The sequence below is a fragment of the Diprion similis genome, chromosome 8 (assembly GCF_021155765.1).
Source record: "Diprion similis isolate iyDipSimi1 chromosome 8, iyDipSimi1.1, whole genome shotgun sequence".
In the NCBI taxonomy this organism is placed as follows: Eukaryota; Metazoa; Arthropoda; class Insecta; order Hymenoptera; family Diprionidae; genus Diprion; species Diprion similis.
Window position 1 is genome coordinate 26,253,174 of NC_060112.1, and position 16,547 is coordinate 26,269,720.

The 16,547-nt window shown below is 40.5% G+C and overlaps 2 protein-coding genes across 2 annotated transcripts; one reads left to right on the plus strand and one right to left on the minus strand.

The window, feature by feature from the left end:
- The first annotated feature begins 4,176 nt into the window (after positions 1-4,176).
- On the plus strand, positions 4,177-11,924 carry LOC124408669 (sodium-independent sulfate anion transporter-like). Its single transcript, XM_046885788.1, has 11 exons — positions 4,177-4,379; positions 5,549-5,727; positions 5,802-5,997; positions 8,243-8,463; positions 9,655-9,799; positions 9,865-10,029; positions 10,112-10,273; positions 10,447-10,587; positions 10,712-10,857; positions 11,461-11,622; positions 11,723-11,924. Coding segments are annotated over exons 1-11 (1,665 nt in total). The 5' UTR covers positions 4,177-4,378; the 3' UTR covers positions 11,870-11,924.
- Positions 11,925-12,905: 981 nt separating this feature from the next.
- LOC124409145 lies at positions 12,906-16,475 on the minus strand. The gene is made up of 3 exons (XM_046886563.1): positions 16,204-16,475; positions 14,187-14,332; positions 12,906-13,127 (listed from the first exon to the last, which is right to left on the minus strand). The coding sequence occupies exons 1-3, from the start codon at positions 16,343-16,345 to the stop codon at positions 12,906-12,908; spliced, it is 510 nt and encodes a 169-aa protein (XP_046742519.1). The 5' UTR covers positions 16,346-16,475.
- Positions 16,476-16,547: the final 72 nt, after the last annotated feature.

Here is a 16,547-nt window from a genome sequence, read left to right on the forward strand (position 1 = left end):
GCAGTCTGTTTCGCAGGCTTCCTCGCATCATGACCAAGTCGTAAATGTCGCCGATCTGCAGATTAACACGCCGAAAAGTTTCGTTCATTTTTTACCGTTTTTTGAACAGAGTAACACTTAGCTTAACGTTACGTCAGCAGTAGCTAAGCTAAGCCAAGCTCAGCCTTTTGATATTCAGTGGATTTTCGAATAATTTCGACGTTCAACCTCTCCTCAATTCTTACGATTACGTTTCCAGCTTACAATTAGTTGAAAGTAACGAATTTCGCCTGCAGGTTATGCTGGCTATTGAAAAACTCGTTCGTTGCGGTTTGCATGAAAATAAATAACGAATGCTTCTATTTCACAGGTTTATCGGAAAACCAATTCGTGGGGATGAGAAACTTCGATTGGTTCATGTTTCAAGGTCCTCCCGTGCAAATATAACTCGCTAAAGGCAGCAGCTGCGTACAAAGTTGTGTTCTGAAAAACTTGAAATGTTGTTCTAATATCGTCCTGGCAGGACATCGAAGCATTTCTCGAAAATGGATCCCTGGAAAAGCTCCAAGTATTTGACTGCAGTTCTCCCCGTGTGGACGTTGTCATCCCCTCTGCAGGGGCGTTGAAAATGGTTGAACCAAACTTGCATTGTAATCCGAACAGACAAGCTGCTCTGAGTCCTTTCTGCACGATCAGGAGTAGCCTGCAGAGTGATTGGAGGCTGGATTATTTGGCATCGGTAATGTCCTTCACGTGTTCGACTGAGTACTCTGCGATCGAACTCACTTAATGGTATAAACGAGGGGATGTTGTCCACCAGGTGTATTGCAGTAAAAGTTCCCCGCCAAAAAAGCTCGCTCAAAACTTTCCTCATCCTGTGCAACAGATGCATGCTTCCACAGTGACTACGGATTTGTGGGGATGAAATTTATCCCCAAGAGCTGAAGCTTTTGCCTTCAAGATTACGTCAGGAACTGACAAAGTATCCTCGTTCATTATGCATGTTCAGATTATATCCGACCAGCTGCAAACTGTGATGTAAATCAAGTAGTCGGAGAAGCACAGAAGCGATGAAAGTTCCTTTGAAAAGTTCAATAACTCTTCGTTCGTGTCTACATTCCGGTCTTCCACTATTAACTTTGTCAGTATGATCAGCATGCGTTCGAAAATTTCTATACGAGTGAGTTCAAATTATGCGATTATAGAGTACAAACATACACCATCAGAAGTTGCTGATTTCAGGTACTGCAGCCGATTATTAAAATATTTTACGAGATCAGCGAACGGTGCAGGAAAAAGTTCCGATAACAGCCTTACCCCCCCCCCCCCCCCCCCCCCGCCGCAAAGTTTATGGTTCGATTAACGACACCGTAGTTGATGGATGATTCTATATTTTGTGAGCCTGATTCAGCAGCATCAATTCACATAAAGCAACAGGTTTGCAGCAACATCGATTGCTTTGGAATAGTAACGTAGTTTGCATGCCGTATATAGTACAGTATATCCAGTAAAATTGCGTTACTATATTGCGTCACGTTACTTGATCATTACGGTGATCCAGTGGTAAGTGAACGACTTTGAGGGTGATCCAGGAATATTTGAGATAATTATATAACGCACCTCGTTGAATATAATTGAAAGGATTAAAGGTTTACAGTTAAAAATCCGACGTGCCTTACATTTCAACGAATAACATTTTTTTAATATAAATTTATCCCGGTTACAGACTTTCCTGTGAATCCTTTATCCCATGGCTGGGATTACGGGGCACTGAATGGTGGATTATTACAAATTGTAATACTCTCTTTCTGTGCTCGTTGAACGTCGAACGAATAACGGACAACTGTTGAGCTGAAAAAAGTGCGTGACCGTAGAACTTGATAAAATCGTCTCTCTCAATACATTTTCTTTGTTATTTTTTCCAGTTGAATTGCTTTTTATATCGCACCAGCGGGTTTGAATTTTTTCTATATGTACTCTTTCATCGCCTCATTCTAGTCCCGAAAATGCCCGCAATAGAAAGATTAGGGTGATCCTTATTTAGGCTGTTGACGAATTTTTTCCGCCTTAGCACTAAAATCGACATCGAATTAAATTCACAAACAATTCTCTAGTTTTTCTAATTTTTACCTCAACTCTAACGATATTCCGCTGTGTGATCGAAGTTTCTTACGGAAATAACATTGTAAAACCTTTTTTGCTACGTATATATTTTATTGTATGAGTAATAATTTTCAAAAAAATTTATAATTGCGAGGTTTTAGTGAACATTAGTGCTTATGTCTGAAAAAAAATTCACATTATCATACCAGGCAATCTAGACGAATTGCAATTCCGCTAAATAAAAAAAGTTTGATTTCGAGGGTGTTGATGTAAAAATTTGAAAAAAACTAAGCCAGTGTTTTGGAATTATTTGCAGTTGATTTGGGAGGGGGGAGGGGGGGGGGGGGTTAATTCGTTAACACTCTAAATAAGGACCACCGAAAGAAAGACATTCCTTTCACTGTCCGCGATTTCGATATTAGGATACACCGACCATTTTCGATGCACCTGCGGGGTACCGGTGTGAGGCATAACACCTCCATCCTTAGTGTAAGATATAACACCTCCATCCTTAGTATAAGATATAACACCTCCATCCTTAGCGGTAAGGCATAACACCTCCATCCTTAGCGGTAAGGCATAACACCTCCATCCTTAGTGTAAGATATAACACCTCCATCCTTAGTATAAGATATAACACCTCCGTCCTTAGCGGTAAGGCATAACACCTCCATCCTTAGTGTAAGATATAACACCTCCATCCTTAGTATAAGATATAACACCTCCATCCTTAGCGGTAAGGCATAACACCTCCATCCTTAGTGTAAGATATAACACCTCCATCCTTAGTATAAGATATAACACCTCCATCCTTAGCGGTAAGGCATAACACATCTGTCCTTGATGGTAAGGCCTAACACCTCAATCGTTAGCGGTCTCTTGGTCCCGCGCGTGTTTCTATTAACTTTAACAAAGTCCCATTTCCGTCCTCTCGAAGTTGGCAAGATCTCTATCTTAGTTGTTCCTCACATTTAGCGTTTCTGAGCAAAGCGGAGGCTGGCGGTTGAGGAGTCAGGGGTGTGATTCAGCCGTGTAATATAACGCGGCGGTTGCCTTGTATTCCTAACTGAACAGTGCCTCTAATACTCTGAACACAAACAGCCGGCAGGCAGACAGGTAGAGCACCTAGATGCTAAAATTTTATCGGTAAACGATGCTGCAGCATCCGTTACCCTTCCGGCTTTGCATTAACCAACAGCAATATCCCACAAAGGGTTTATAGTAGACCGCAAGCTTCATGCGCTCCTAAGCACCAAAATTATCTTCAAGTGAAATATCTCCGCATTGTGTAGCGACGGATTCCTGTTCGATTTGCTGATGGATTTCGTCGATCGGTTGCAAATAGTACAAAAATATCTACGTTTAAAGTGCCTTTTTTTAATTTAAAATAAAACTTTTTTGCCTTCTTTTTTATAATCAAATGGAAGTTAAGTCTGAGTAGGAAATCGCATAGATAAATTGAAATTCTAAACAGATTCCACGTCGCTTGATTCGGCAAGTCTGGCACGCAACTTCCAGTATTAAATTCGAGCACTGAGACTTAGTATTGAAATTGGATTGCGCGTTCAGAAGTTCCGTCGACTTTGGTGGTAACTGATTAAAAGTTTCAATGCCATTGTCGGGATTCTCACGATTCTTCACACCGCGGCTCGACCGATGGAGAAGGAATGTCCGCACAGGATCAAGGGCGTTCTATCCTTTGTCTACGAACGATTCCTCGATCATCAAAGACCTGGATAATTGCTCCTTCAAATTGATTTATCCGTGGGTGAAATTGAACTACCTTGAATCGGTAGTCCGCGGTAACGAATTCACATCGCTCCGATCTTAGCGACCTTTAGATATAGAGATATATGTATTGATAAGGTGTTTTAAAAAGCTATTTCTTCTACGAGATGATAAGTTACCCCGATAAGCATTAAAGCTAGCTTAATTATCGTGAACGCCTCGTCGATATCGGAAGCTATAATTTCTTCATCGAATTATCGTTATTCACTTTCCATCATCTGATCTGGCTCGACTTGTTTAGGGGAGAACCAGCTCAAGTTCTCAACGATCAACCCTACTCTTAGCTTAACTATCGTCAGAGGGATTTCGGCAGTGATATGCATTAATGATGTTGCGACTCAGATACTGTTACGCAATTGGTTATTACGTGGTTCCGCGTTAATTGCAACGCACATCCATCACGCAACACGTCACAAGATTTAGATAGCCTTAGATACTCGGTTAGAAACTCTATTGTCACAAGGAGGGTATCAACTTCGGTCGCAGAACAAGCTGGACGTTAAACAAAAGTGAGTATACTAATTTTCCATGTATCGCATGATTACAATCCGAACAAGAATGCGGTACAACTTTTATTCAAACAACTCATACTCGTTTAAAATAGAACCAGTGATTTTTGCTCACCCATCCATGCAAACTGCAGTAGAACTTTCTTTCCATGCTGTCATTCGTTGATCGATTACACTGATTATTAGTAATCAACCAATTTCTTTAACCGGATCGAGTTACTCTGAACATCATAAAATTTTTACTTTTCTTTGTATTTTACCTCAAATTTTTCCTTTCAAAAGATCAGCTGTTTACTCAAAGTTAAGTTTTGTACTGTAGTCAAACGATAATACGAGGAGTGTTAGTTTATTTGAAGAGAATCACGTAGATAGAAACTATCATTTTATAAATGGCTTCGACGAGACTGAAATGTAGCGGCTGGATAAATTTTTTTGTCCGTCTGTCCCGGGAGGTTTACACATCCTTCGTTCGAACGTGTCACCTTTGAAATATTAAATTATAAAAGAAGTCTGGGAAACATAGATAACAATAACAGTTTTAAAAAAGCCGGGTCACTCCGTGATGGTTCTTCTTTCTTATACCTTCGGGTAGCAATATTGTCCAAACTTTTAACCCCGCGACAGTATCTTTCGCCCTCGTGCGTGCCTAACACAGAGACTTTATTGCCACTCCAAACTGAAACTGAAGAATTCAGAGATGGAGCGATTCGGTCCAAAGTTAGAAAGTCCAGAAGAGGATCTAAAGAATCTTCGCCTCATAGTGTTGGTGGATATCACATGTAAACACTTGTTCATCCTCAACTGTTGACAAGGATGTAGGGATGCAAAGTTCGAGAAATCAGATGACGGTTTACCAAACTTGTGGTTTTATTTCGTAAACACATATGTCAGTCGGTGAATAGAGACAGACGAGGATTCGATTCAGGAGCAAAGGTTCCAAGACACTTGAGTAAAACAGATTCCTCAGTGTTTCGCTCAAGTTCAAAGCACTTTGTGGGAGTTCGTTGATTTTTCTCACCCCTCGAGCCAAACCGAGAGGGGATTCGTTGAGTGTTTGGGAAGGGTAAAATCCTTCGATAAAGCAACAGAGACACTTTGTTTACTTGCTTTCCAAGAGAACAGCGTCCCTGCGCTTGAAGCCAACTCACAAACATCTTCGACGCTTTCAGTGAAGCTCGGGTGGGCGCAATTAGCGAAATACGGTAAGCGGAGGCTGCCCATCCTTGCCTGGGCACCGGGTTACAGGCCAAGCTGGATCCTGCAGGACATGCTGGCCGGGATCACAGTCGGACTGACCGCAATCCCTCAGGGCATAGCGTACGGAATTGTGGCTGGTCTTAATCCCGAGGTATTCGCATTCGGAGCTGATTTTTTCCGCCATGGTTCTCACTGGATCTCTAATAACTTTTGCTTCCCTTCCAGTATGGCCTCTACTCGGCGTTCATGGCCTCCTTCGTCTACATATTTTTTGGCTCCTGCACCAACATCACCATCGGACCCACCGCCATCATGGCCGTTATGGTCCAGTCGATGGTCGCGAACTACGGAGCTGACATGGCGGTTCTGATCTGTTTTCTAAAGGGATGCATCATCACCGTCCTCGGGATCTTTCACTTGGGTAAGCAAACGGTTTCTTGATTATCAGTGAAACGGAACTTCGCACGATATTCGGATATTCGAACATTCGACATTTCACTTAAACATTTCACGTGACACGAAATCGTTGACAATTGGTATTTTCCGTTGTGGCAAGAGGCGAGGCTCGAAAATCAAATGTCGTCCAAATTTAATATCTACAGGCTTACCGAATTACTCAATTATATTATACCGCACAATCAAATTACACCGCGCCAACACAGTTATTTCTGAATTACGGCCCCTATTACGAGATGCCATAAGCCAATTACGAACAATTCCGAGGATTCGTCGAGCCCCGTGCAATTCCTATTCGATTATTGAATATTTGCAGCCTACGTATACCCGAATCTAGACACGGGAGGTTTTCTTATCCGGGACTACATAAGGACATATCTTTAACGAGATTGCGGTCCACCACCCAAGGACAGAACTTAGGTTCTGTCTTGGACCATTATCAGGGAAATATTTATCAATAAATCGAAAGTTCGTTCGCAGTTAGTTGGCTTGCCCGAATTCTCTTTGCCGTGCTGCAGAGCGAGAAACAGGATTGAAAACTTGCCACCGCGGACAATAATTGCAGATTGAAAGGTAAATGGTAGAGGAAATTGAAAGCAAACATCTAGTAATTGACACAATTCGTGGTAATGATTCTCTTTGTCCTAAAACGCATGACGATTTTCTTTCTTTTCACCTCACCGTTATTTGGACAAAAAGAACAAACGTATAAATAAATAAAAATCTACTAACATGACTGTCGGAAAATGAAACGGCAACCGAAGCGAAACTTCGAAAAACGAACGAAACGTAAGAGAAGCGGGTTTTTTTTTCCATCGAGTGACTTTGGAGAGGTTAAGTACCCACATTTTTAATGGATGGCAGTTGACTGTGGGTAAAAAATCTACGAACCTCGATTAATGCTTTTAGCTCGTTCACTTGGTAAATTTCAAGGCTTATCCAGAACCGGGAAGTTAGTCAGTTTGTTTTCGAACTGCCGTTTTAAGCCACTAAGCTTTCCCCATTTTCTCGATTAAGACCATAGAAGCGTCAGAGAATAATATGTGGTCGACGATTCATTACAAGTACGACATTTACAAATGAGGTACAGAAATGCCCGAGGGATCGACAAACCGTCCATAAAGTCGTGATGCCTGTACACCAATATATCTATTGGCGATTGTAGTGTTCAGTCGAATCAATAATTGCCTCAAGGCACGTAAAAATGTACCCGGAGTCTTCCGAAGTGACGAACCACCTCAAGTTCCTCGAATAATGAAGTCAAGTTCGAAAGTGCGTCTAAAACAACCACATCGACGATGAGTAATTAACGTCTCGGGAATTCCGGGAAAATTCCTTAGTCAAGAGTTATCGGTTAGTATAGAGAAAACCTGGAACACTTCCAGTGAAATAGTTGACTTGAGTTTCGTGCAAATATCCTCAAGAGAATTACCTTCGGCTTCTTAACGAGAAGCAAAGTGGAAAATATTTATAGTGAATTAGTTTTTGCTGTTCCTACAAATCACTTCCCCCTTCGTCCTTCCCATTTGTTCGTTCGATGTGTCTTGTACCACACTTTTTCGATGCCGTAAATGGCGTCGATACTCTCGCCGCAACTTTTCACCTTCCTTCCTAACCTTAAAAACTCATCGGCTATTTTTATCAGTGAAAAAAAATTCATCATATCGGGCTGTTCCTGCGATTAGGCAAGGATCAAACGTCGTTTGTAGGGTTCCGTACCTCGGAAGGTAAAACCGGAATCCTTATAGAGATCACTTCGTTGTCCGTCTGTCAAGACCCTTTTTTTCAGGACCGGGTAGATGTGTTAACCTAAAATTAACATCAAATACCAATGTCGACGGTCACTTGAATGTTTAAAAAATTCAACCTTCCAAGTCAATGCATTCAAAAGATACAGCCATTCATATCGCATACTTTGATATTCGCAAACTCACAAATCAAAACCTATATTGTACTTTCCGTTAACCTAGAATCGTGAAATTTGGAGAGAAAGAAGCTCTCACAGCATAAGTAAAGAAAAAATTCTGAAAATATTTCATTTGTAGTTATATCACATAAAAAAAATAATTAAGTTTGTGCGGAAACTCCAGGGTGCGAGTCGTACACGCACTTGTCCGTATTTTTTTTTTTGTTTTCCTTTTTTTTTTATCACCAATTCAATTCTGAAGAAATGACAAATGATGTACAGATGTGACTATTTCTTTCCCAAGGATTTCTCCTGGACTTTATTTCACTCCCAGTAATTACTGGCTTCACATCCGGAGCTGCGGTGACAATTGCCTCGTCTCAGTTCAAGCCGATTTTGGGGATTCCAGGGCCGAGTTCTTCGTTCATTGACTCCGTGGTCTCGGTATTCACAAATCTGGACCAGATAGGCTGGTGGGACGCACTCCTGGGGTTCGGAACCATCGCGATTCTGGTCGCCCTTAAGGTACCTACATATTGGCCCGCGATTTTTATGATTGTTCTCACTATAAAAGGTATTCGGTTTTCTTGTTTTTCGATTTTTTTGACTAGATTTCAATTTTATACAATTTATTAAAACAATTTTATTAATTGATCGTCACGATTTAAAAATCTGGAAAAATTCTGCAAAATCGTTGGTCAGATATCAAAATTTTTAAGCTTAGAGCCGGAGGGGGGAGATTATTCTTCCGAAACGTATGAAAATGTTTCAACAACCATTCATAGTAAAATAACTCCTACTTCTAATTTTTGTAATGCATTTTTATTTTCATAAAAAACTTGAAAACAGTAAGAAAGCAAAAATTTTTTATATCTGACAGGATTTTTCTGATTTTGCTGATGAGATCGGTTTGAAAAATTGTAGAAAATTGAAATCCAGTAAAAAAGAAATATATATATATATATATATATAAAAACCGAATTCCTTTGAAAGTCAGGAAAATTATATAAAAAATCACACGCCCAGTGCGAGAGGTCAAGGGTCAGACCCAGGTCGAAGAGGTATGGAATGCCCGCTATAATTCCGCACAATTAACCTCTAGGTCGCCGGAAAATCTAAGTTAGGCGCTGTGGAGCAATCTATCAAGACTCTGTACTCAGGGGATTTTGAGGTCACTGATTACGAATCTGAACTCAAAATTTCGAAATTCAATATGGCGTACTAAAATTCGAAAAGACACTCAATTTGGATGATACTCGGGATTCGAGGGTTTTTGAAGTCATTAATCACGAATTTGAACTCAAAATTTCATCATGGTGGATCCAATATGGTTGCGCAGAGTGACTTTTTGGATTATTATTCGCCATATTGAATTTCGAATATCTGATTCCAGGTTCGTTATCAGCGACCCCAAGCATCCTACATCCAGGTCTCATGCAAAACTACAACTCTTGAATTTGGAAAGCCTAAATAATAGGTTATACCTGTGATCGGAACTTTGTATAGGTTATGTTTAAGATATAGGCACACTATTCGAGAACTTTCTATTGGGATTAAAGCTCATCAAATCCCGGTAGTCTAAAGGTTATTACGATAGTACCCGAGAGCACGCGTGTAGCGTCTGCTTATATCATTTTGGCCAATTCCTGGCCGGGCCTGAAACACACCGCGAAACCGAGGGTAAAGCAGGAATGATATTTCGTAAATCGCAATCAGAACCTTCCGGGACGCAGGAACGGGACTGCCTGGCAAAAAGTCATGTGGATGATTGGTCTGGGACGAAACGCGATCGTCGTTGTGTTCGGCACGGGGCTGGCCTACGCTTTTTACGTCTACGATATGGAACCCTTTCGGCTGACAGGTGAGTGATAACGCGTTCTCCTCAAATCCCAAAGATCAATTTCACCCTGTCCGCGTCTTCCACAGGGAGTATGGGCCAGGGATTGCCGCCCCTTTCCTGGCCGCCTTTCTCGACGCAGTTTGGAAACGAGACGCTGACCTTCGTCGACATGGTTACAGGGATGGGCACGACGCTGGTAACCATGCCGATCATCTCGACCATCGAGCACATCGCCATTGCCAAGGCCTTCTGTGAGCTCGAAATATTGACTTTTTGATTCATAAATGGTTTAAGTAATTTTTATCGACGTTCGGTTCTCTTATCTCACTTCAGCCATGGGAAAGGCCCTTGATGCAACCCAGGAAATGCTGGCCTTGGGGTTGTGTAACATATTTGGATCCTTTGTCCGGTCGATGCCAGTCACCGGGTCCTTTACCAGAACTGCCGTGAATTACGCCTCAGGAGTGAAGACACCGCTGGGAGGACTTTTCACCGGTGAATTTTTAACTCTAACCAACTTCCTTGCCATCTTTACTCGAGTGCTGAAAGCAATTTCCTGCAGAAGTCAATTTTAGCATAAATTCGAAAGGAAGTCTGGTTTTAAACTCTTTTCCACTTCCAGAATCGTTCAGCTCTTCGTAATATATACCAAAATTATTCTCACTAAGGCATCCTGGTGCTCCTGGCAGTCGGTCTTCTTACTGGAACCTTTAGATTCATACCTCGAGCAACCTTGTCCGGTGTTATTCTGTGCGCCATGTACTACCTGGTGGACTTTCCCACTTACGCTTTACTCTGGAGAGCCAAGAGTGAGTATCGGTGTTAATACTTGCGGCGGAAATTCCTTCTCTCAAACCTCATTTGAGTTCGGATTTTTCACTATACTTCATCAAAATATGATTTTATTAGTAACGTAACATTCGTTTGCTTCAGAGGTGGATTTCATAGTCCTGATCGCAACCCTCATCGCGTGTGTCTTCCTGGGTCTCGAACTCGGCATCGTCATAGGCATCGGTCTCAATCTCATACCTTTGTTCTACTACTCGGCTAGACCGGCGGTTCAAATGCGAATCGAACAGGTATGAGAAAATCCCACGAGTGAAATTCTGAGTCGAAAGAATCACCTGCGTAAATAATTTTTCAACTCAAAAACGTGTCAACTAATTTTGGGACTTAAAAATCTGACACGATTCCTCGACCAGAGTCTAATCATTTTTAACGTTTCGATTAGGTATTTGAATAAAAAATAATAATAAAAATTTGAATAAAATATTCCATTAGGTCCGTCGTCGGATAGAATGTCGAAAAACAATTGACACGTGTTTTTTGTTTTTCCAATTCAATATTTATTAACAAAGATATATCAAATTGAATTCCGTGTGACTTCATAATATTCACATTATAGTATATCTATATTTATGCCCATTGTGACGTCACGCGTCAATTTCAAGCTGCTATATCTCTGTTAACGAACATTGAATTAAAAAAGAAAAAACACTTGTCAATTATTTTTCGACATAGTATCTGACCAACCTAATGGAATTTTTCGTTAAATTTCAGCAAAAATTACTTCTATTCCTGATTTTTTATTCAAACAATGGGGGTCACACTCTATTCTATAATGTTAATAATTTAACAAATTATTAACATTAACAAATCTCTTGTCTTACGTGAACCCTCAGATCGAGGGAAAGACGTTCATCCAGGTGATGCCCGAGGAGACGGTTTCCTTCCCCGCGGCTGAGCATCTGCGGAACGGCATAATGAAGCTGTCGGAGAAAAATTCCTCGGACGTAATATTCAATTGTAAAAACGTTAAGAGGATCGACTCAACGGTTGCTAAGGTCGGTGTGATTTATTTCGTATCTAATTTTCAACCGGCAACACACGAGTGGCCGGTGGACTTTACCCAACTCAATTATCACGAGCATGCTTTCCTTGCAGAACATCAAACTCCTCGCTAAGGATCTCTCGGTCAGAGGACAAGAAGTCACGTTTACTGGCTGCTCCGAAAACGTGGAGAGAATCCTTGGCACTGTGGCTCCGGAACTCACGAATCGATTCACAAAGGCCGAAGGACTCTCCGTTTGAATTTCAGGCTCAGTTTTGTGGTGTTTGTATGAAAAAAAATTTCATAGCCGGAATAAATTTTCTATGACTTCATTTCTTCTTCTTCTTCTACTTGCAGTTTTCCACATTTTTGTAAAAAAACACTTTTCACAAAGCTCGCTAATTTTCCGTTTTTCATTTATACCCTGAATTTTCGATGGTATACAAAACTAGGTAAACCCGTGTCAGGCGAGACGTTTCAACTCTCTGTATAATGTCCAATGAATTATTACTCCGTCTCTAATTTTGGCCTGGTAAATTACACATTAGGGTAATTGTTTGTACACGTTGTGATACAAAGTGCATCGGTGTGCTAGAATTTACTGCCGCAAGGAGATTCGCGACGAGGAATTAATTCTTAATTCTAATCATCTTAAGTACTTCTCGAAGGACTCGTGTGCACAGGCATCGTTAATCGAATGATAAACTCTTGCAAAAAAATCATACACAAGTATACGTTCGTTTAAACAATATTTAAAAATTCTGCAAGGACTTTACATAATAATATTACATACTTAATAACTAACATTAAAACGCTGGGTAATTCACGTCCTGAATTCACGATGCGGACAGTCATAAGTTGTTATCAAATTATTATCACAAGCTGTTTACCGCACTCTGAACAATTATTCATCCATGCATATATTCCACTTGTTTTGCCATAAAGGATTCAAAAGGACGAGGAAGGCTGGAACGGTGATTTCGAACTCATTACCGAAAGTTAATTTTAGCTATACATAAAGTGCCCGTAACTTCAAAGGTGTATTCAATGGCATTTTACAGGATACGCTGACGAGTAGAATCCGCAGGCATTGTGAACAAGACCATAATTCCTGCGTACGTATGAGGCATTACGTTGGCAACGTTACACCCAGAGTTCGTATACCAGATAATTATTCTGAGAGTAAACCCGGAATATCGTACAAAATAATTAACACTTATAACACTGTGAACAAAGTATCCTTAAAGTGAGGATATTCCACTTGTGATGAAAACCGCGCTGAAGGTGGGCGAAAATTCACCTTCGAGGAACAGACGTCGACGGATTTGGGGCGGGAATTGGAACCGGATGTGCTCTCTGGATGTGCTGCGTCATCGTTTCATCCGGTTTCAGGATCCAGAAACAGGTGGTGCAGTAGGTGCCGCAGTGATACTTGACGTGGGTCGACAAAGACAGTCGCGTCGCCAATCGCTCCTGGCAATAATTACACTGGAACCGCAGGATCTTGCGCTCTGGGACCTGCCGGACGACGGAAGTATAATCGTTAGCCAAAGGTTTCGGTAATGGAATCCTAATCGCCCGCAAACGAGGTTCCGGGAATACCCAAGAATAAACGAAATTCAATTGGTACTTAATTTGACTTTAAATCTCCTCGACTACTACTACTACTACTACTTAATCGGTGATTAAAATCCGATTTTGATCGAGTTTTGGAGAGAATTTTTTACAACTTGGTAAACTTTTTTGATTGAAAATCAGTCCTCACGTTGATCAAACCATCTTTGTACCAATTGTGTTTCCAACATGGCCACAACGAATGATAATATTGAAGGTGATTTATTTTTCATCTATTCCAATTTTGTTAAAATAATTCGGAGTGAAAACATTTCACCAGAGAAGCATTATTCATTGAAATTATTTAGGGAGAGAAAAACAGGCATGTTCCAGAACTAATGAAAACAATCCGCTGAACTTTTCACCTCAAACACGGGGTTAAACGCGATAAATAAACGAACGTTAAAAGTTTGAAATCCACCGCGGCTTCGCGTGCGGGTAAATTTCCCGTAAATTTGTCCTGTAGATTTTACTGCTGTGACTAAACTTCTGTTACACAGCTTCTCGCAAGCGTGTTTAGACAAACACATCCTCCCGTCTACGCGAAAACTTTTTCGATAAAGTCCAAGAGGCTCTACGTTCAACCCAAGCAGCTATAAATGTTCGTTAATCACTTTGAAACGATATTAAGTTTGCTGGTTGCAATGAATTGGTTTGAAATTCATTTAAACGTGTCACCAAATGTTCGAAATCCCAATAAACTGGTGGTTATTCTTCAACGAACCCATTTAAAAAAAAATCAAACCCAAAATTTGAATGAAAAAAAAAGGTCGGGCAATTTTGTAAGACCACAATTAATGAAAATCACAACATTTTTCCAGGAAATAAATCGAATTCTTATGAGAGATCGACGATGCTTAACGGTTTTGCAGAGAAAATCCGAATTCGGATAATCCCGAATAAACGCGGTAATGAAAATTCGTAATTTCGAAGGGTTCGTTCATTAGACTCCCCAATTCGAACCTGGTCAGCGTGAGGCTCGGCGGATTCATTGATTAATTCGAGTCCCTCATTGGTCGGGATTACCGCGTAACGAGGTGGTTTTGAGTCTGATCCAAGTTTCCTGCGAAGCTGAATTGGCAGAACGATTTGCCGGCGTATTTCGGTTTCTTCATCGGCCCCTGGAATTTCCTGTTTATGAACAATTCTTGCGACTCCGGGTGGTTGGCTCGAACTTTTTCCGCTCGCAATTTGTAAGTTCTGCGGTTGAATCAGCCTCAGAAGGCCGACAGGATTCTTGTTTATCTTTGCCTCACTGCTCTTTTCAGCAGCTCTTACTTGATTTTCGGTAATCGCACTCGGCGTTATAAAACACCCGAAACTACTACGCGGTTTTTTCAATCCTGAGAGTAAACACTTTTCCTGAAAAAGATAAAATTGGTGATGAAATTACACTTCGAATTTTGCAAATATTTTATAAATTCACTGCTTGGTTACAAATAGCACTTTTTCACCAATGCAGGGTGCGAGATTTTATTTTGGTCCTCCTTATCTATAGAGTATTATTTTTTATCAGCGGTAATATCGATTGGTTTTACTACGGCATACTAAATTGCCTTCCCTGTTGGCCCTAATTTACTAACACATATTTTTTCAGTAAACCCTCCGAGCCTCCGAACAATGTTCGGCTTTTAGCCTGGCGCGCGTTTACATGCTTGTACTTAAGGAAATGTTTATGCATAAACATTTGCCTCGAGTAACACGATATCATCCCGGTTATTTTGGACTCGAGTTTTTGACACTTCAGCAGCATTATTTATTATAACGATGTGGTGCGTTGATGTAAAAGCTATTAATCGAATTTTTGATATCGATCTGGCTTTATCCCTCGTCATAAGAAATTTAACGTAAAGATGTACAAAATGAATTCTGAACGACCACAATATGGAGGGTAGAGGTAAGAAGGACTATCTCCGTGCATAAAAAATGTCCATAAAATATAGTACAATTTAAATCGCGTTACTGTAGCAAAAATTTGACATTTAAAATAAGCGTCAATCAGATTGAACTCTGATTTAAGGTCACGTAGCAGTCCTACCCTTACCGACCGAGCAAACTCACCCGTTTTCTTCATATATTTAACTAACAAATGAAAATACAGGGTTAAAATTTTGACGGCGCATAGCTCTTTCGTAGCGGAATTCAGGAAAGTTACTCATATCCCGAAATTGTAAAAAGAAATGTGTGATTTTCTGATACGTAATACTATCTCCACATTTCCCGCATTTCAGACATCAAAAAGTGCATAATTCAAAGACTTTGTGCGATTCCGGAAAGAATGAGAAGTAAAATGTACCATCGTGACGAGAACTAGAAATGACTATAATTTGCGTAAATGAAAGATACTCCCTTTTTGACGATTTTCGGGATATAAATAACTTTTCTAAACTCTTTTACGACAGAGAGATGCACCGTCAAAATTTGAATCCTTTTCGTTCATTTGTCAATTTAATATAGAAAGAAAGCGGGTAAGTTTGCTCGGTCGGTAAGGATAGAACTGCTATATGACCTTGAAAGGAAGCGCCAATCAGATTGAACTCTGATTGCTTATTAGCGCCATTCCGGTGATTTGTTAAACCACTATTTATAGCTTTTTGGCGGACATTTTTTCAGTTGCAAACGAGTATATCCTCTTTGCCTCTATCCTCCATAGACTACGGAAAATTTATGAGGTTACATTTATGACGGTTGGTCGCCCTGGCAAACAGCCGCTCTTGATCTCTGCATTAATTTTAGGATACGACTGACGATGCAGTCGTTAGGAATTCACTCTATGTATTTATGGACGAGGAAAGAAAAGAGTAAGAAAAAAAAGACCGCACGGGCAAGAAACAAAGAAATAATTAAACGAAGGAAATAATTTTCACCTACAAAAATAAAATTTTAAGCCGATACATAGGACTGAACCTTAACGATAATTGTACAAAAAATCTCCTCCTCTTATCACTGCAAATAAGTTGGATTGAAATTCGGTGAAAGCTTTTTACCTTCCTCATGAGTTGAAACGGCGCCGGTATGTCATAGACGAAATCTTTCTTTGTCATTTTTTCGCTGATGTTTCGGTTGCACCGCAAATTGTACTTCGACGTGTCAGTCGATTTTAGATTTTGCAAATTCTCCATTTCCCTTTCTCTCAGGTAGGCCAAAGCTCTAGTCACTCTTCAATATTGCGAAGGGAGGCTCGCGTCCGCGTTATACCGACTTCAGTTGTTGTTATTAATAAATTATTAATAAATCTCTCGACTGCAAGATGATAATATGATAATTTTGTTTCATTTGCATTGCAGCCCGTCAACACTCATCTTCTGTTCACCGCGCACTCGG

What these genes read in the sequence shown, in the direction of transcription:
- LOC124408669 (XM_046885788.1), top strand. An exon ending in CGATTCTGGTCGCCCTTAAG is followed by an intron (nt 8,464 to 9,654) that starts GTACCTACATAT and finishes AATCGCAATCAG; the next exon opens with AACCTTCCGGGACGCAGGAA. An exon ending in GCTGGGAGGACTTTTCACCG is followed by an intron (nt 10,274 to 10,446) that starts GTGAATTTTTAA and finishes ATTCTCACTAAG; the next exon opens with GCATCCTGGTGCTCCTGGCA.
- LOC124409145 (XM_046886563.1), bottom strand. Translation starts at nt 16,345, where the DNA reads ATGGAGAATTTGCAAAATCTAAAATCGACTGACACGTCGAAGTACAAT. An exon ending in ACTCATGAGGAAGGTAAAAA is followed by an intron (nt 14,333 to 16,203) that starts GCTTTCACCGAA and finishes GGGCCGATGAAG; the next exon opens with AAACCGAAATACGCCGGCAA. An exon ending in CCGAGCCTCACGCTGACCAG is followed by an intron (nt 13,128 to 14,186) that starts GTTCGAATTGGG and finishes GTCGTCCGGCAG; the next exon opens with GTCCCAGAGCGCAAGATCCT.